At 44.5% G+C, this 18,720-nt stretch overlaps 1 protein-coding gene across 7 annotated transcripts in view; it reads left to right on the top strand.

The window, feature by feature from the left end:
- The window catches only part of LOC138481557 (zinc finger protein 660-like), a 1,126,844-nt gene that overhangs the window by 845,041 nt on the left and 263,083 nt on the right, over positions 1 to 18,720 (top strand). For all 7 annotated transcript variants that reach the window (XM_069613740.1, XM_069613741.1, XM_069613742.1 and 4 more), the window contains one exon: positions 8,146 to 8,256. In XM_069613740.1, coding sequence (XP_069469841.1) covers positions 8,146 to 8,256 — 111 coding nt within the window. The remainder of the gene's footprint in view (positions 1 to 8,145; positions 8,257 to 18,720) is intronic.

The following is an 18,720-nucleotide window of genomic DNA, read 5'->3' as shown; positions in this document are numbered from 1 at the left end:
GGCTAAGTGCCGGCTGGAAATCTACTATGTTCAGCAGCTTTACTTTTCAGTGGGTCTACTTTCGGTAAGATTTCCAGTTTCTGTACATTTGTGGGAGTTGAGTTCCTTGCAAAAACCCAGTACTTCAAATATCAAAGGCAATTCTTATTCCCAGCCATCAGTGAATCCTGGAAAGTTGAACAGATGTCAATCGAAAAGCACATTCGCTGGGAAACGTTTTTGGCTAGCTGGCGACGAACAGTGTGACAGGCCAGGATTTTCAGCAAAGTACTGCACATACCACTTTCAAGACATGAAAAGTAAAAAAAATGGTGAGTTTGGATATAGTGCAGGGGTCCGAATGTACATCTTCTGTGGCCATGGAGAAACGTGGTTTCATCAAATCCGTCGAATTTCTTCAATCGAGGGGGGTGCAAATAAAGCTGATAGCCACTGACAGGCATGTTTTGATAGTCAACGCCATGTGAGAGCAGTTTCCACACATTTGTCATCAATTCGATGTATAGCACATTGCCAAATCAGTCAATCAAATAATTACAGCTGCTGGTAGAAAAAAGGGTTCTGAAGAAATCTTAGTGGTGTCAGTCTATCAGCAATTATATTTGGTGGAGCTCCAAAACTTGTGGTGGGTCTGTAGAAATTCTACTTGAGAAATGCATTCATTGATGCACCATTGTTCCAATGTACACAAATGAACAGAAAACCAACATTTTCATGAATGTGCACATAGACTTTTATCTGAGGAGCGTAAACGAAAAAAGAAGTGGTTGGTGCCATGTTCACCTCCACACAAAGCTCTTGAGAAGATGGCGTACGATAAAACGCTTTCCAGAGACATGAAGGGACTCACAGAATTCTGTCATACTGGAGATTTGGAGGTGTTCCACAATATGTGCCTAAAGTACAGGCCCAAAAGGTTGCATTTCGGCATAAGTCGGTATGGAGGCCAGAAAAAGACTAGCTGTACTTGCGCACAATGAGAACGTTGGGAGGGAACAAGCAAAAACTGCAGGACATTTCAGGATGCATTGTTACCTCAAGGCCTTCACAAAATGAAGCAAACAGTGGGTGGTTAAGCCAATATACCAGGATATGGAATTCGAATTTGTGAAAGATTTGACATTGAATGTGTTTGGCCATGCATACTCGTGGAATCGATCCAGATTTTGTTCCTAGGACACATACGGTGCCACAAAACATTGAAAACGAGCCCTGTCCACCTAAAGAGGTAGTTGTAGAACAGTTGACTTCCCGATATATAAATAATTAGTAGCTGTCTTCACAATCTGCTTACAATAACATTTTCGATATGTTCTCCAATATTTGTACATTGTACATCAACAATTGAATGCTATTACACTAACTTTCGATGCTACAGACAGTATTAAATAATATTTAATTATGCAGATTAAATGGTTTGTAATTCATTAATGTATTTAATTCACCTTCCCTTCATCGATAGTTATGTTCCTCGAACGATAGGTATGTCTGCGATTGCTATTCGTGATATATTTGAAAATGGAATTGCACTAGCACATCAGTGCTGCACTGCCCATTTCGGTTGCTGAAATAATGATCAGCAAATTGGATATTAGCCATCAGTCAACAGGACGCTGAGACTTGGTGTTTGTCAAACCCTTAATTCTTGACCCAACCCACATACACACGCAGTGCTTTGCACTGAATGCCTATGGTGGGTATGTTTTTCATAGCAATTATCAATCGATGGACCTGTGTCAACCCCCTAACCTCCAGAACATTCTGCCTTAGCAGTTCTTTAATTGTTTTAAACACCTCTGCGATTAGGCCCCTTTTTACTTTCTCTGATACTATTTCAGTATTTTGACGTGAGTTCATTTGGGTTTCTCCATAGCTCTACATAGCACACCATTGCGTCCAAAATATCATTTTCAAAAGTATCGTCTTTGCCAACATTTTGGCAATTAGTGCCTGCTGTTGCTGGGTTTCCTTACAGTTTGACTCTGTGTTTTGCTTTGCTTCGCCCCTCCTTGTGTCCTTCCCTTGTGTTTTTCACAGCCCCCTCCAACACCATTCCTCTTCTTCCCTTTGGCTACCAACTTCCTGGTGCTCTCTGTCTCTCTTATCTTCTGTAACTGTTTCTCTGTTGACTACCCTGCTCTCATCACTAAATCTGGTAGGAAGAGGTTTACGAAGGACTTCTTGGTGCCAACCCCGGCCTCCCTATCGCTGATACCTATAACTGTGCTACGTTCAGGCAAACCCTCGGCAACATCCGCTTTGTCGTTTCCTCGCCACACCTATGGACTCATCATATGGTCTCTGTCATCTCTCCTTTCTCTTCTTCTCACATTAATGGTGGCACCCAGCGGGAAGCCCTCTTGGCCTTCTTCTATTCTGTGCAAGGTCATCACTAATGTTTACTTAATGTCTCTTAATCAAGAAGTCTCCTTGTTAAAGTCTCCTTCTTGGAGAATTTAACATCCAACTGGGTGCTTTGTGTACTTCTTCAGGGCACACAGAAAACTGCTCTCCTGAACATCCCTGAGGACGTGCTTTCAAAACTTGATTCCTTCACCCTCTCTCCTCATCTTACTTGATCGCTACTCTACCTTTGACATGGTGAACCCTACCATCCTTTTCAACCGTCTCCATGATAACCGGGGTAATCACCGATCAGGCCCTAGCTTGGCTGACTTCTTTCCTCTCCGATCGACCCTCCCTGTTCCAACTTGGGTCCTTCCTCTACTCTATCTCTATCTGCTTTTTCTCCCCCTGCCCTCTGCTGACTGAAACGGTGCTGGTTGCCAGGATACCATCTGACCTGTCTACCCTTTGATCTTGAGGCCAGGTCCCCTCCCCGCCAGTTGCCCACCTGACGACGCTTGCACTCTGGGACTATTTCTGTATCCCTACAGCACCATAACAGCAATGGACACCTGTTGTCTGCACTTACCCTTGCACTTTCCACCTGCTGTCTGCGCTTTTTATTTATTGGATTCCTTTATTTTTTTCAACCGTTTATCCTATGAACTCCACTGGCCCCTCCACCTTTCCCACAGCACTTTTACCCTTGCCCCCCACCTTCCTTTTGCGCTTTCGCATCGCAATATCAGTGTCACCTGGACTAGTAAGATCTTTGTCTCTGTCTCCCCTCCCTTGCCTCGTCGCGCCTTGAAGCACTTGTGCATATGTGCGTTATAAATGCCATATCATATCATTATATGATATCGTGGTCTGTTTTGTACAGACATCAAAGGAATCCTAGGTTACACAAGGCTTTCAGTGCCTTGTACTATGGGTTTTACTTGCCTTCAGTGTAACTGTGGTCAAAAACCAATTTGAAGTCGTGGCTTCCCCTGCTCTGTGAAACGAAAAGCAACTGTCAATGAAAATTATGCCCCGAGGTCCAACTCTCCTCGAATGACAGTAATACAGAATACAATTCATAGTTCTATACCAATTCATAGTTCTATACCGTGCCTATTATAGACTGTGATTTCTTGCTGATATTCACGGTACAAAGGATTCTATGTTGGCTGGTTTGACCTGCGCTCACCGGCCGTTTTCAGATTTCGGAAACTGATCTGCCGCAAAGGGCACACCTTGCTGCAATAGTAGGAACCAATTCTTCATCGCCTCATGCCCCTTGCTGACTTGCTACGGCCTTGCCAAGAAGATAAGCTTTTCGCTTGACCATCGTGATTACGTGACTTTGCACACTACTGCAATGTTGAGCGCAAGGCTACAGACTTCTCAGGTCCGAATTTGAAAATCAGGTATAAAGAATCAGAAAAATTGGCTAACTGTCATCCGCGCTTGACCTATGCATACACACTTCCGATTGAGACAAAGCATAGTTGGATCATAAATACAACTAATTGGGTATGGGCAAGCAAAGGGACCTGTCTCGCTTGAACTTAGACAGGGCTGCCTCAGTTGAGATAGATAGTGCGAATGGCTGTCCCATGTTACGCTCAGAACATAATGAATACAAACCTCTCGTGAAAGAAGCAAAGAGATAGGTTGCAGGGTTTAACAAGGTAAACTTTATTCTGAAATTAAATAATAATCAGCAAAGGGAGATGCTGTTTGTGAACGTTGAGACTCCAGATCTAATGCTTTTGCCTATGGAAAGGCCACAGCATTGCCAATGACATCACATATAGGTCCATAACCCGCACTAGTGATGGTTGAGACATTATTCAAGATGGCGCAGCATTGGTGGATGCCAACAATTAGTTTATTTTTCTTGTGTTTTTCGAATGCCATGTGCACCTGCTGTGATCAGTGCTCCATGGAGTGAAGGTCCCTTAATGGGAGTATGCTTGTGGGGAAAGAAGAAATGTGTCCGTTCATGCTGCGGCATCTTCTCCGGTATGTTTTAATATTGTGGCATTCATTCACAAAAACGAAACCTACTAAACATAAGCGCTGAAAACAAGCTAGAAGGACAGAAGCTGTGGAATACCCGCCAAAATGATAACATTTACTGTTATGAAAGTGAACATTGGAACATTTCGATTTTGTTCAGAGCGGACACTGCGCGTTACACCAAGAGAATGGAACAACCACACATAATGTAAGTTGAACTATACATAATATTTTTGCAATGAAAAAAGGGGAAATTGTTCTTTTTGAATATTGGAGAATTTAGCGAGGTGCTAAAATGGCATTTTGAAGTAAAGAGTGGACAGAATACGTTGTTCCATATACCGCGCCATATTTAAAATACTGAGTGCGTAACTCGCGGTTTATTTATAAGTCTACTAATAATTGTTATTGGTGTTTTGGTTAAGTCACAATGAGTAAAAGTTGGGATTTTTGGCCTGTATGGAGTATTGACATAGTTATGGGTTGTTCGTTGGAGCATATTGTGACGATTACTCATAGACGAGACAAAAGCATAACCTGTATGCAGGCTAGTTATATCTAAACCACTTCGTCCCATGAAATATCAGGGTGTGCAATCAAGGTTGCATTATTGAACGGGCCGGGGTTAGAACATTTTCCAAGGGTAATTGATTCGCTTTTCTATAGATAGTATTCCCAGTTCCATTACAATGCCATCTGTCTGTTGTCCCATTTCTGAGTCCCTTTATCCATACATTTGGGAGCTATACAGACTTCTCGGCGCTAACCTTTCATGCACATCGTAGTGTAAAATAGTGCACATCGTTGTCTGTGTGTGTTCATTGTGTGTGGTTTGCTTTTGTAATTCTGTTTGATCCGGTGCAGAATTACAACATAAATTGGAATAAAGAACGGATGCTAAAATATATTTTCATTCTGTTATCTACACAGATATATTGTACCATTCCGCGAATGCCATAGTTTCCAGCTGCCGTGGGATGGCTTTTTCAACCAGCAATGGCAGATAGGCCTAACCGCATCGTTCAGCATCACCATCATGTGGGAAGATAGACCGGGACCGATATGTCCTCTGGCGGTACCAGCGACAAGGAGCAACTTGTCATCGTTTACGGTATAGCAAGAATCTGATGAGTCGAATCCACATCTTCTTCCGAAAAGGAACACCATGTGCATCATTTTAAACTTTTGCCACTCGAGCCTAAGGACACACAACTATTGGTGGTTCATCGCAATCAGTGGATCTCAGTGTGGTTTTTGTAGCATTCTTTGATAAATAAAAGCACTTGCGAAATTGCAGATTAATGATGTTTTCTGTAAAATTATTGGTAGCAAATTCGATTTGGGGCACGCTGTGAGAGTGTGTTGATCTTACATGTTCTGCATCAACTGACGTTATTACGTGGGTGATGACTGGGCGCGTTTGGTTACGCTGCCCACTAACGTCATGAAAATAGGTGGAGCATATCGTTTGGGATAGTGATGTCAGCTTCAGGTGCGGGGGATATGATTTAGTGCCGCAGGGGCACTCGACCTTAGTGCGATGCAGCAACGGATAAGATTAGCACAAGATGGCCGCACCCAACTCCTTGTTTTCGCATGTGTAAAAGTGAGGAAAACTAAGGTAAGATGCATAGGAAAGTTTTTTATGATCAATCATTGTATGCTGAAAAACACATTTCCGTACGATCGGGACAATAATATTTCTGAGCGCACTATTCCTTTAATGCCTTGGATAGCTCTTCATATGTTATGATGCACCAGATGGTAAGATCAAAGATGTGGTAGGTTTGCTCACTAAAGATATTTTTATCTCCAGAAGTACCCAGTTGGCAATCTGCTCAGCCATAGTTTTGCATTCCATACCTATACTTCGGCCACCCCATCATTTCATTGTGTGCAGCCTTCCTCTTCAGCCTGCGGAATTGAGCACCTGTGCATAATGCATTTAAGGAGAGTGACACGCTCCCAAAAGTGGTACATGGAGAACTACACCAGCACAATGCAGCAGGGGACATTCTTCCAAGGATCCTGTGGGGTTTGTCAGCCTCAGAGGATAGGCTGTGTCTAAAACATTAGAAGGGGACAGCTGTAACAGCCCTGAGATTGATTCTCTACTGGTTTCTTGCCTCTCTTGGATCTTCTCGCTTTGCCCATTTTCATTAATTTCGTTTTAACTTGCTTGTTTTAATGTGAAGCAAAGGGTTGTCCCCATTGGAAATCATCTTGAAAGATTCATGGCTTTCAAATAATCACAACATATGGGAAACATCAGGCAGCCAATCAAATTCCCATCTTGGACTAGTTGAAACTAATGGCACATGTTGGTAGTTGATACTAAGTATCAAACTATTTAAAGTGCATTATTGTTCATAATTTGAAGTGTGTAGTTGATACTATAATCAGTTGAAACAGATCACAAACAATACAAAATCTGCAGAACAATCAAAACTATAACTGGACAGTGCATAGTTAATACAATGATCAAATGAAACAGTTCACAAACCTAAACCTCTTTGTCTGTATCTCTTGCAACCACACTTGTCTTCCCTCCCGCTGCAACCATTGTTATACACCCTATCTTAATGTCAATCCTACTGCATTAATTGTATTAGTATTGTAAATATATGTTTAAGCTTTTAACCCACTGTCAATTTCCTTTAAGCACTATTTTTTGTTTTACTCCTAAGCATAAGCGCCCAGATACCTCTGCGTTTGGCGCTATATAAGCAATTAAACTGAACTAAACACGAAATAAGCAGAACATCCAAACAAGCAATAACTAAAAGGTATTAGCAGCTAAACAAAACAAAATAAGTCCTATAATATCAATGTAGATAAAGAGAAAATATTCGGGGCATGGTGACTTCATTTAGTCCCTCAGTTACAAGGTTTCCATACAATATCCAACCCACTAGCCTTTTCTTAGACCAGAGTGGTAATCTGCTGTTTACATAGGATGATTTGTTTTTATACACAATGTTCCTTATAGTGTCTCTTGCAGAGTCCACACATGTATTGTTGAGTCCCCCACTGGGAAAGAAAATATCTTTGAATCTAGAGTCTCTTTACTAAAATCCCACATTGGGAAGGGAAGTGCCTTTTCATCTAGGGTTGAGGTAAAGATACCTTTCACCGTAAAGTAAGTTGGAAACTCATTTGTCCGGACGACCAATTTTGGAGACCCTGCGTATAAGATAAGTAAATGAAACAGGGATGAGAGAGAATTTCGGGTATTGATTGCCTAGTAATAACACTAAATGGGGTTACTACTCGCCATGAGTGGCGCTAGAGATGAGCACATCTATTGGCACTCAAACTGAGTGTTGTTAAGAGTAGCAAAAGATTGTACAAATAAATCAAAAATGTATTTCCCAGTTCCCATGTGAGTAGGGTGTTTTTTCACTTTTGTATTACACCTATTCTTATATCATGTATCAAGATGTTTCATTAAACTGACACTGAGCCACTTATCTACCAAGCGACTATCATGATTTTCTCATGTCGCCCAGGATTTTTTAATTTAATGGAGAATTATTAGTGTACATGAAAAATAATTGTGCATAAATGTTTTCTTTTATTTTAACCCTACAAGCAGGGACATTATGTGGAATGATAAAAAATTCCACAGTGTAATATATGGGATGATTCAACTTAGTTTTGACAAAGACTGCCCACAATGTTCTGTTCTTGCCTGGTTTGGTTCTTGCGTTTGTTTGTATTAATTTATAGTCAAAGTACACATGGTGAAGAATCTCTATGACATGTATATAAAAACAGTGTGTTTTTTGGCAGTATTGCCACTTTCAGCTACTGATGTGTGTTCGATGAAGATGGAAGAGCCAAAGTTATTTTTAACAGATCATCCTGGTGAAGACAGAGAACACAGCTCCCCTCCCATTTCAGGTAAAATTCAAAAACGTATGGATTTGTACAATGTGAACCAAGTCATCTGAACAGTATTGACAAATGAACATATTCGAAACTACATGGATCACAAAAATAAGTCTAGTACATAGGGTACTCATTATGATCTGTCCAAATTGAGAAATCTTTACATCAAATTCCAATTGGGCGTTTTACTCTTAGACTTAGGATGTTTCACCTACAAATGGATCATCCAGCCTAATGCAAGTCAGAAAAATGTAAGTGCATTGATTCATACCAGAAATCTTCATGTACTTTGGCCGTCACTGTGCTCAGTTCAATTTGGCGTTCTGTTGCCTCTGTAGAATAGTGCAACCATCTTAGTGCATGAGGAGCTGGCCCCAATGGGAGATTAGTTGTGCTGTGGACTAGAGTGTTGTCGCCAGAGAAGGACAGAGTTTTTATATAACGATCCTGTTAATTAGGTTTTACAAATTTTAAACATAGTAACAAAAAACATTATAACCACCAATAAATTAAAAAGTAACAAAATACAGTGTGTGATCCACCATTGAACTGTCCAGGATCTCCATAATTGTAGAGGGAAATGCTATTTGTAAATGTATCACAATGAGCTTCTTGGATACAAGTTTCGCACAGCCTTCCTGTATGCCAGCTCCTAAGTTCTACCCATTGTTTTCCCAGAGGACAATACTGCATCATGCCTAGCCCCACTAAGTCTTTCGAATGGATTGTGTCCTCCCACATATTCCTGATCTTAGATATTCGTATCGTCCGCTTTGCTGCTTCGGAAAAACATTTCCACACCAGCGGGCGCTGTGCTCGAAGTCGTGGCGTCGACGTCCCTCGAGGGTTGCCGTAGAGTTTCAACGTCATCCGTAGTATAAATTGCTCGAGCCGCAGTTCTGTTTTTCTGAAAGCTTTCGCTTCGTGTGTACGAAAACGGCGCTTCAGTCTTTTGAGAGGTCTTCCTCATCAAATCCTTCTACCCCTAAAACTGCCTTTAAAAAGTGCCAGAAATGTGGGAAGAAAATGTCTTTTACTGACCCCCATCGAGTTTGCCTCTGGTGTTTGGGTCCGGACCATCGAGTCGACGAATGCGGTTCCTGTCAAGCTATGGCCAACAAAGCTCTCAAGGAATGAAGAGGTAAATTAGCGGTGGGGAGGAATCTTTGAAGGGCTCTTTGAAGAAAAATAAAGACTCGGCTGAGTCTAGGGAAAAATCCTGACATAAATCGAAGAAATCTAGATCGAGGAGTCGGTCAAGAAAATCTGTCTTCTTATAAGAAGGTGAGAAAGAGGCGTCACCGATCTCTCATCTTCTTCGTCGTCATCAGATACAGGGGTTATCACCTGTCCTTCAAAACATGATTCCCCTAGAAAATGGGAGGCTTTTAGAGCCTCGATGATGCGAATCTTCGAGAACGCAGCCCAGACCCGTTCGAAGAAATCGCGTGAAGAACATGCCCCAGCTCGTTCTAAACATGACAGAGGATGGTCAGAGACTAAACGCTCTCAATCTGGCAAATAATCGTCGAGAGTGTCGTCAAGAGAAACCTCTCCGACACCTCGTAAGAAGAGCAATACGGGCCTATCAGTGCATTAACCAAAGGCGACGCCAGACAAAATGGTGTCGGGTGATAAACCATCTTCAAAGTCTGACGAAGGTCTCCTCGGCGCATTTGTCGAAGACTTACTCGACACCGGTGTCGAAGGTAGCGGCGACACCTCCCTCGACCGCACTTACATCAAAGGTTCCTTCGACTTCATCAAAGCCAGTGTCGACAATATCGACATCGACGCCTTTGTCCAGGCCAACATTAATTACGGCACCAACATCGACACCTTTGGCGAAACCAAGGTCAATGCCTTCACAGGCCACGGGTAAAATGTTTCACCCTGTGCCAAGAAAATACTTTTTCAAGTCTATAGCTTCTATTTACGAGGAACAATCCTCTGAAGAGGAGATTTCCCCTTTTGGGGTAAAATATGGTACAAAGGATGTTCCTGAACAACTAATTGACCCTCAGTCCAAGATGTCTGACCTCTATGAATGTCTACAAACAACTAGTGTTCGGACACGTCTCCTGAATAAGAATTTGACAAGTCTGGCCCTGCTGATCATGCAGACTCAGAATATAGAAATCTAATGAATAGGGTGGTGGAATTCATGGGGTGGAACAGAAATTCATCCATTTACGAATAGGATGACATGACGGACATTCTCAGTGAAGGTCCTCAAAGGGATCCTGTTCTTCCTTTTCACACAGCACTTCAAAGGAAGGTTATGGCTGCATGGGGAAACCCCAGAATCTGGACCAGCGGTGAACAAATATTTTGCTAGGAAATACAGACCACCTTCTTCTGACACTGAATACTTAACTAAGCATTCTACACCTGAGAGCTTAGTAGTGCAGGGAGCCACATCCACTAGACAATCGGCATACCCTTCTGTTCCCCAGATAGGGACAATAAGAAAATTTATGCCTGGTCGCACAAGATTTTTTCTTCGAGCAGCATGGTTTTAAAGTCAACAAATGTGACTTGCACCCTTGCAAGATTCACATACACCCTGTGGGATTGTGTTACTGCAGCGACTAAACACATTCCTGAGGTCGAGGAGTGAGACGGCTGCCTTGCTATTGTGAAAAATGGAAAGGAGGCTATGGGGGAATGCCTCCAATCAGGACTGGACACTGCTGACAGCATCAGTAGGTCCATGGCGTCTACCATAGTGCTACACAGGTTTGCGTGGCTGAGAAAGTCGGGCTTTGCACTGGATGTGCAAGCCAGACTTCTCAATATGCCATTTGACGGCTTGAGGTTGTTCGGCAGCAAGGCGGATGAAAGTTTGGAGAAGCTGCAGACCACCAAGGCGGCGGCTAAATCACTTAGCGCCTCCATACGACAACCTCAGCAACACTCCTACTCAGGCTCATCTTCCTGGAGGGGTCGTCCTTTTTGTTTTTATTCCTCATTTAGAAGAGGAAAAGGACAGGCCAGTCAAAGAGGACAAAGAAAATGTCCTCTGGGTGGGCGAGGAAAGGGTGCTAGATCAGCCCCAGCAGCAGCATTTGTCCCCGCAGCCGCTGCAAAGCCACTCTGAGGCCTTGACCCACAAGACTCTGGTGGGAGGCAGGATCTCTCAGCATCTGAAAAAATGGCGGGGCATTACCTCAGATGCTTGGGCACTGGAAACAGTAGCTCAAGGTCACTTCCTTCCTTTTCAAAAAAGGCCTCAAGACCATCCACCGGGATACAACTCTACCAAAATTCCAGATCTGCTCCTGTTGCAGGAAATTTTAACCCTGCTAGAGAAAGGTGCAAAAGAACAGGTACCTGTAGCGGAGAGGAACAAGGGTTGGTATTCCCCATACTTCCTCATCCCAAAGAAGGACGGAGGATTGAGACCCATCTTGGACTTAAGAAATTTGAACAAATTCCTCAGGAAGGACAGGTTCAAGATGGTAACACTTTCTCAGATCCTTCAGGCTCTCCAGCTCCAGGACTGGTTGGAATCATTGGACCTTCAGGATGCTTACTTTCATGTTCCGATTCATCCCAAGCAGAGAAAGTACTATCAGTTTCGAGTTCTGCCATTCGGGTTCACCTCCGCCCCAAGGGTTTTCACCAAGCACACGGCGGTAGCGTCAGCGAGTCTCAGGAGGGGGGGGATTCATGTCTACCCTTACCTGGTTGATTGGTTAATCAGGGCACATACACCCGAACAAGCCCAGGAACATCTGAGCATGACCTGCCACTTCTTACACAGACTGGGCTTCTCCCTCAATTACAAAAAGTCAAATATGATAATTCATCGGAGCAGTCCTGGATACTTCCTCGGGCAAAGCCTCGCCTCCCGAGGTGAGAGCTCATCACACTCTGCAGATGGTAAAAAGTTCCAGAATGCCCAGCATCTGCCGGCCTTCGAATTTCTGAGGTTGGTCTGTCTCATGGCATCCTGCATTTTCCTGGTGCCAGAGGCCAGATTGAGAATGAGATCCCTTCAATTGGCCCTCAGAACTCAATGGTCCCAATTTTCGGGGGCTCAAGATCTGCTACGGTGGGCTTGCAAAGGGAGAATATTTTTGGCAACCATGGCCAGAGATAACAGTAGTGATGGATGCCTCACTCACAGGGTGGGGAGCTCACACCAATGACCTGTCAAACAGCAGTCTTTGCTCTCCATCGGAGTCCAAACTACACATCAACCTTTTGGAGCTAAAGGCAATCAGACTAGTGCTGAAGGCCTTTCTGCCCTCTGTACGGGGAAAGAATGTCTTGATAATGATCGACAACACAGGGGCCATGTACTACCTCAACAAAAGAGGAGGTGTAGGGTCACTACCACTGTGCAGGGAGGCAATGCAGCTCTGGTTCTGGGCAATACAAGAAGAGTCTCTCTATCAGCAGTTCACCTAGCCGGAGAGCAGAACACGGTGGCAGAGGCTCTGAGCAGGCAGAGCACAGTGTCCCACGAGTGGGAACTAGCACAGGAAGTCCTTCAAGAGATCTTTGCCCTTTGGGGAATCCCACAAGTAGATCTATTCACGACCAGTGTCAATAGGAAGTGCGAACTGTACTGTTCAAGGGAATTTCCCCCAAGAGGAGCTCCATGGGACGCTTTCCAAATGGACTGGGAATTTCCACTCCTATACACGTTTCCTCCAGTTCCCGTGATTCCTCACGTAATCCGGAGGTTGAGAAATTTCAGGAAAACCATGATCCTAATTGCCCCGGATTGTGCCAGGACATGGTACCCGGACCTTCTGGACATGTCCATCTGCCCTCCAATATGTCTTCCACTAAGAGAGGATCTCCTCTTGCAAGAGGAAGGTCGGGTTCTCCATCCATAGGTCAAAACACTCAGCCTTCAGGCATGGTTCCTGAGATGCTGAGATATAAGGATTGGGATCTCCCGGACGACGTAATGGAGATTTTGCTTTGGGCTAGAAAGCCAGCAACAAAATCTTTGTACCGGTGTCCTTGGAACAAGTTCAGTAACTGGTGCCAGAATAAGAATGTGGAACAATTTCTATGTGGTACACCTATGGTACTTTCTTTCCTGCTGCATTTGGCCAATCAAGGCCTTCAGATTGGTACAATACAAGGATACTTGGCTGCGCTTTCTAATTTTAATCGCTCCTCAGAAGAGATTTTGCTCTTCAAAATGCCACTTGTTGTTCATTTCTTAAAGGGCCTCACTAACGTGTACCCTCCAGTCCCTTTTCAACTCCCTGTTTGGGATCTAAATTTAGTACTAAAATATCTTACATGCATTCCTTTCTAGGCTTTGCATTCTTGTCCGCTAAGGCATCTCACTTTGAAGACAATCCTACTAGTGGCTATTACATCAGCCCGCAGGGTGAGTGAGTTACAGGCCCTCTCTTTTAAGCCTCCTCACACCATTTTTCATGAAGACAAAGTTATACTTAAAGTCAAACCTTCATTTCTACCAAAAATAGTCTGACTTTCACTTGTCTCAGAAGATCACTTTGCCATCTTTCTATCCTCCCCCTCATGCAAGTAAGGAGGAAGAAAGACTTCACAGGCTGGACCCAAAAAGGGCTCTCAGTTTTTACATTTCTAGACTGGCAAAATTTCGGCAAAGTGATAAACCTTTCATTGGATACACCGGCCGCAAATTGGGCCTGGCAGTAACGAAACAGACCGTATCCAGATGGATAATTCTAGCAATTGGAGAGTGTTACAGAATGGCGGGTAAAGAACCCCCATAGGGGCTAAGAGGTCATTCTACTAAGGGCATGGCGACTTCAACGGCTCTTCAGAGGGGTGTCCCAGTGCAAGATATTTGTGCAGCAGCCACCTGGTTGTCAATGCACACTTTTGTAAAAACACTACTGTTTAGATTCCACCTCATTGCAGTGGGGGTCTTTTTGCTAAGGCTGTTCTACATACAGTCCATGAGTAAAATTAACTAGTACACCCTCCTCCAAATTTTCACTGCTTTTGGAGTCTATCTAAGATGAGGAATACGTGGGAGGACACAATCCATTCGAAGAACAAGTTACTTAACAACTGTAACGTTCTTTCGATTGGATGTTCTTCCCACGTATTCCTCATCGACCCTCCCATCCTACCCCGCCATACAGTTTACGTTTGTTACACTCAATGTTCCTTGAGCACTTACGATCTAAGGGGATGCCTGGTCAACTTATCAGTTAAAAATATCAAAAAAATAGAACTGAAGCCAACGGGCGAGGTCGAGACATTTATACTATGGATGATGTTGACACTCCATGGCAACCTTTGAGGGACGTTGATGCCACGACTTCGAGCACAGCACCCCCTGATGTGGAAACATTTTTTCCGAAGCAGCAAAGTCGACGATACGAATGTCTAAGATGAGGAATACATGGGAGGAACATCCAATCGAAAGAACGTTACAGTTGGTAAGTAACTTGTTCATCTCAACCTAGTGGGTACCTCTGTGTCTGATACCCTACGTAAAAGCTCACCTCTCTAGATTTCAAGAAATATTAACATTTTGGTTCTGCTTCCCATCAGATCTCTTGTATGGATCATCTGGTTTCTCAGAAATCGCCCACAACAATCCCTCCTCTCCCAACATTTCATCACATTGAGAACGAATGAAAGAATTCAGGCTTACACAACAAATCTGTTTTATAAGAGTATGTCGAAGATTAGCCACCAGTCCTCCAAAAAGGTTGCTCCTTTCCCATGTAATAAGTGTGTTAACATGAAGGTATACCTGACCTTGTGCAGCCTACCAAAAGGGCCTTCCCTTCGCAAGAAGGGAAGGCCCCTTTTGTTAGTGGGGAACAGCAGAAAGGCACCTGGTCTACAAGTAGATCTGTAGAGTCCCAAGTGCCAGCTCCGATGCGAAACGGAGCAGCAGGGAGGCCTTGGCAGTAGATAGGAAGCCCACAAAATGGCCCCAGGACTTCCAGTGGCCACTACAGCAGGCTTTGAGTGCAGGACCATTTGTTCCATCTGGTCCAGAGGAAGAAGGAACCAATGAGGGCCTTCTCCGGTCCCAGGAAGAGCAGGGGGGCTTATCTAAGAGTTGGCCTGGTAATGCTGGTTGTACTTAGCAACAGTCTTTTTGGCCTTCAATTCAAGCTCCTGTTCTTTGTCTTGGGTCCAGTGAGTTAATTCCAGTATGGGTTCAAAGTTCCACTTCTTATCCAAAGTCCAGGCTTGAGGTTAACCCAGCACACCAACAGACAGGATCTGCACCATTCAAACGGGTACAAACTCCACATCTGCTCACCTACAGATACTTCCTAGCAGGAATGTGCATTGGGACAAGACTGTTCCTAACCCACTTCTTGCTAATTCAGCCACACAAAGGCACCAGCCTGGTAATCCAAGAACGATCTCGGGAAGTACAGGCCCTTACATAGTATTTCGTCATCTGAGAGGGCAGCAAGAAGGCTGAAAAACAAGATGGCCAAAGGACAAGACTTGGACCACGTGGAATGGCCATTTCGAGGTAGAAAGTGCATGGTAGTGCTCTTAAAAAAGGTCCAAAACATGGTGTGACAAGGGCAGTACTCTGGCGTTGTCAGAATGGCACAGGATGCCCTCTCAGCCAGGGCTGGGAGGCCTACGAGGGAGCCATCTAGAGGCAGCCCTACCCTTGAGGTGGACTATGGCAGCCGAGAGGGCCCCAATTCCTGTTCTCCCTCCTTGTGCCAGAATGCTAGTGCACAGTCCCTTCTCTGTGCCAGGCCTCTTAAAACCTATGCTCGCCAATACTCCTGAGATGGCAGCACAGTCCCTCCATCTGTCCCTCCAAACCCCTTGTGCCAGCATGAATGTGTACAGACCTGTTAGGCAGAATCACCTGCAGTACCCTTTGGGAACACTACAGGCAATTGGGACTACATGTCTAAGCACAATTTCAGCGATGGCTGATCAGCCAGACCTATCTCAAGTGTTTAAGTGAGCAGTAGAACAAGTTACACAAAGGACCAACCAATACAGTGATTCAAGTAAACACTTACTCAAGGTTTCTTGGTAAAAGAATATATATTTATTTACTCAGTCAGTTATAAAACATTACTCTAGCATAAGCAGATCAATATCACACACTAATCCACAAAAATCCAACCAGTAAGTAAATGAACAAGTTTAGCTCTAAAATGAAGTGGGAGCTAAATGGCACTTTAGATATTTAATAAAGGAGGTAAAAGATAACGTTATAAGAATAGACAGCGCAAATACATTCATAGGCAGGGCAAAGGGTTTCAGTTAAATACAACCAGCAATTATTCTCAATAGGCCTGGGCCAAAGTCAATGGTTCAGAGTCTTTTGTATAGGATAGCACAGTTCTGGTATATAACGGTTAAGTCTTTGCCACAGATTTTTAAAGGATTTGGCTAGGCAAAAAGTTTGAAGAATGTTTAGGGAAGGACAAGCATAGTTGAGGAAAGTTTCACGCACTTTCTCGATGGCCGAAAAGATTTCCGGACCGCGTTTGCACAGTACCTTGTCAACGAAGAAAGCTGTAGCTGAGGCAGTTGTTCCTGGCAGTTCGAGCAGATATCGCTGTTCCTGAGCTTCAGTCGTGGGGAAAAGGAGGACGTTGGGAGGTTCCTGCACTGCCCAGGGAAGAGGTCAAAAGCTGTAGCAAGACGTTGGTTTAAGGTGTGAGTGCCTTAAAGTCCATGAGTTGGTTTCCTTCCCTCTGGCTATCCGGTTTTCAACAGCACTCTGATGTAAATTCGACCAGAATTGGACAGTGTACAGGTGGCTTGCGAGTTGGTTGTTCCCACCAAACTCAAGGGAAGAAGTTGACCTTGAAGGGCTTCTCTGTCGTCGGAGTTTCAGGCAATTCAGACCTGCAGCAGGGCTTCACCGGTCATCCAGGAGTCGCAGCAGACCTCCTCCTTCCTCTCCTCTTCGGTTCTTTCGTTCCAGTGGTCGACTCTGCTTTCCAAGTCCAAGAGACCTGCTTTTAAACAGTTTTCCCCCATTCATTCCAGCCTGGCTGTCACTCACACAGCAGGGTGGCTGTCCTTGCTGGACAGCCAGCCGGCCAATCACGCCAGAGTGCATTTGAGTCTCCTAGGAGACTAAGCACAGGGGGTTTTGGGCACCTCACTCACATCCTGTCCACCCCAGATACTCAGGCGCCAGAGGTGGACTTCAGCACTGAAGCCCGCCAAAGGCCAACGAACAAAGGGACCAAACCTGGTTTGGCGCGCAGAGACAAACACAAGAAGGACCTTTCCTAAAAGAAATGCGGAAAAAGATGACCGGAGTCTGTTTTTACAGCTAGGTCTTGGGCACCATATTGAAAAACAGGGCTGACTCGATTTTTAGCTACCGTTGTTAGCGGTAGGGAAAAACCATGGTAGTTTGATCTAAACTACTGCCACCAGCCATTTAAAGTAGGAAAGGGTGGCATTTTACTGATACATGAGTTTTTTGACTCGGGGGAAGCTAGGCAACCCCTCCAGCACTGTATAGTTTAGGTGTGTTGGGTCAGTAAATTTAAAGAGACTAGTAAAGCCAATTTAACTTTACATTCTCTGGGGGACAGTAGTCAGTGCCAGAGAAGGTATTTAAACCTTGGGGTGTCTGAAAGACACCCCTGTTTCACTGCACTGAGGATGCTTTGTGACACACAGAACAAGATGATGCCATGGAGTTTGTTTAAAACACCATAACCAAAGAACACAAAAGTAAAACACACATCAAAATACATGAGAGTGGGGAAAAAAGGCTCACACTCTTTCCAGGTAAAAAAAATCAAATCCTAGAAATCCAGCAAAGTTGCTGGGGGTCTCAAAAGTTAAGGGAAACTAGCACATATTGAGAATTCTCCCTAAAAAGACCCTATCTCCAGCTTTACCTCCATTAGGAGATACTTGCTGCCAGTCTCTTTATAGCCCCCCCGAGAGCAATAATGAAAACCTGGTAGGGGAGGAAGGGGGGTGGCGTGGTTGCTGTGGCGTGGTCAAGGGAAATGGCTGCATTTTAGATGAGGTCTGGCTGCCGCCAGCATAATCCTTGACTAAAATCCTATCATAGCCGCATATAGGCAACTAGTGACCCAGCACAAGTGGGATAAACCGGGAGTGTCAACAGAACCTTTCAGCTGCGCCCCAGATGTGGGGTGCTACTGATCCAGTGGGTTGGACATGAGGCGTGACTTCCCAGGCCTTAAGCTAAACGGCTGTCCCACACAGCGGTTGGACTGAGGATGGAGCCCTGAGGCGAAGACCGTTCTGGCCTGTGACTGGACACCAATCTGACCTCCTCTGGTCCCCACCTCTGAGGGTGCATGATTCTGCAATGGCCGTGCAGATGGTGCGCCAAACAGTGAGGTGGTGAAGGTGGGGGTCTGGAGAGGTGTTGTGTGGCGACATGGCCGACTGCTGAGTCCTGACGACGATGCAAGTGTACACCGGCACCGGCAGAGGAGTTTGCCGGAGTCACTGACTGTCTGGCCTGGACCCCTCTGGTGTGCCAGGTCAAAGCCACCCATT

The sequence above is a fragment of the Ambystoma mexicanum genome, chromosome 5p (genome assembly GCF_040938575.1).
Source record: "Ambystoma mexicanum isolate Mex_15411 chromosome 5p, UKY_AmexF1_1, whole genome shotgun sequence".
NCBI classification, from domain to species: Eukaryota; Metazoa; Chordata; class Amphibia; order Caudata; family Ambystomatidae; genus Ambystoma; species Ambystoma mexicanum.
This window is presented reverse-complemented; position numbering and strand designations above follow the sequence as displayed.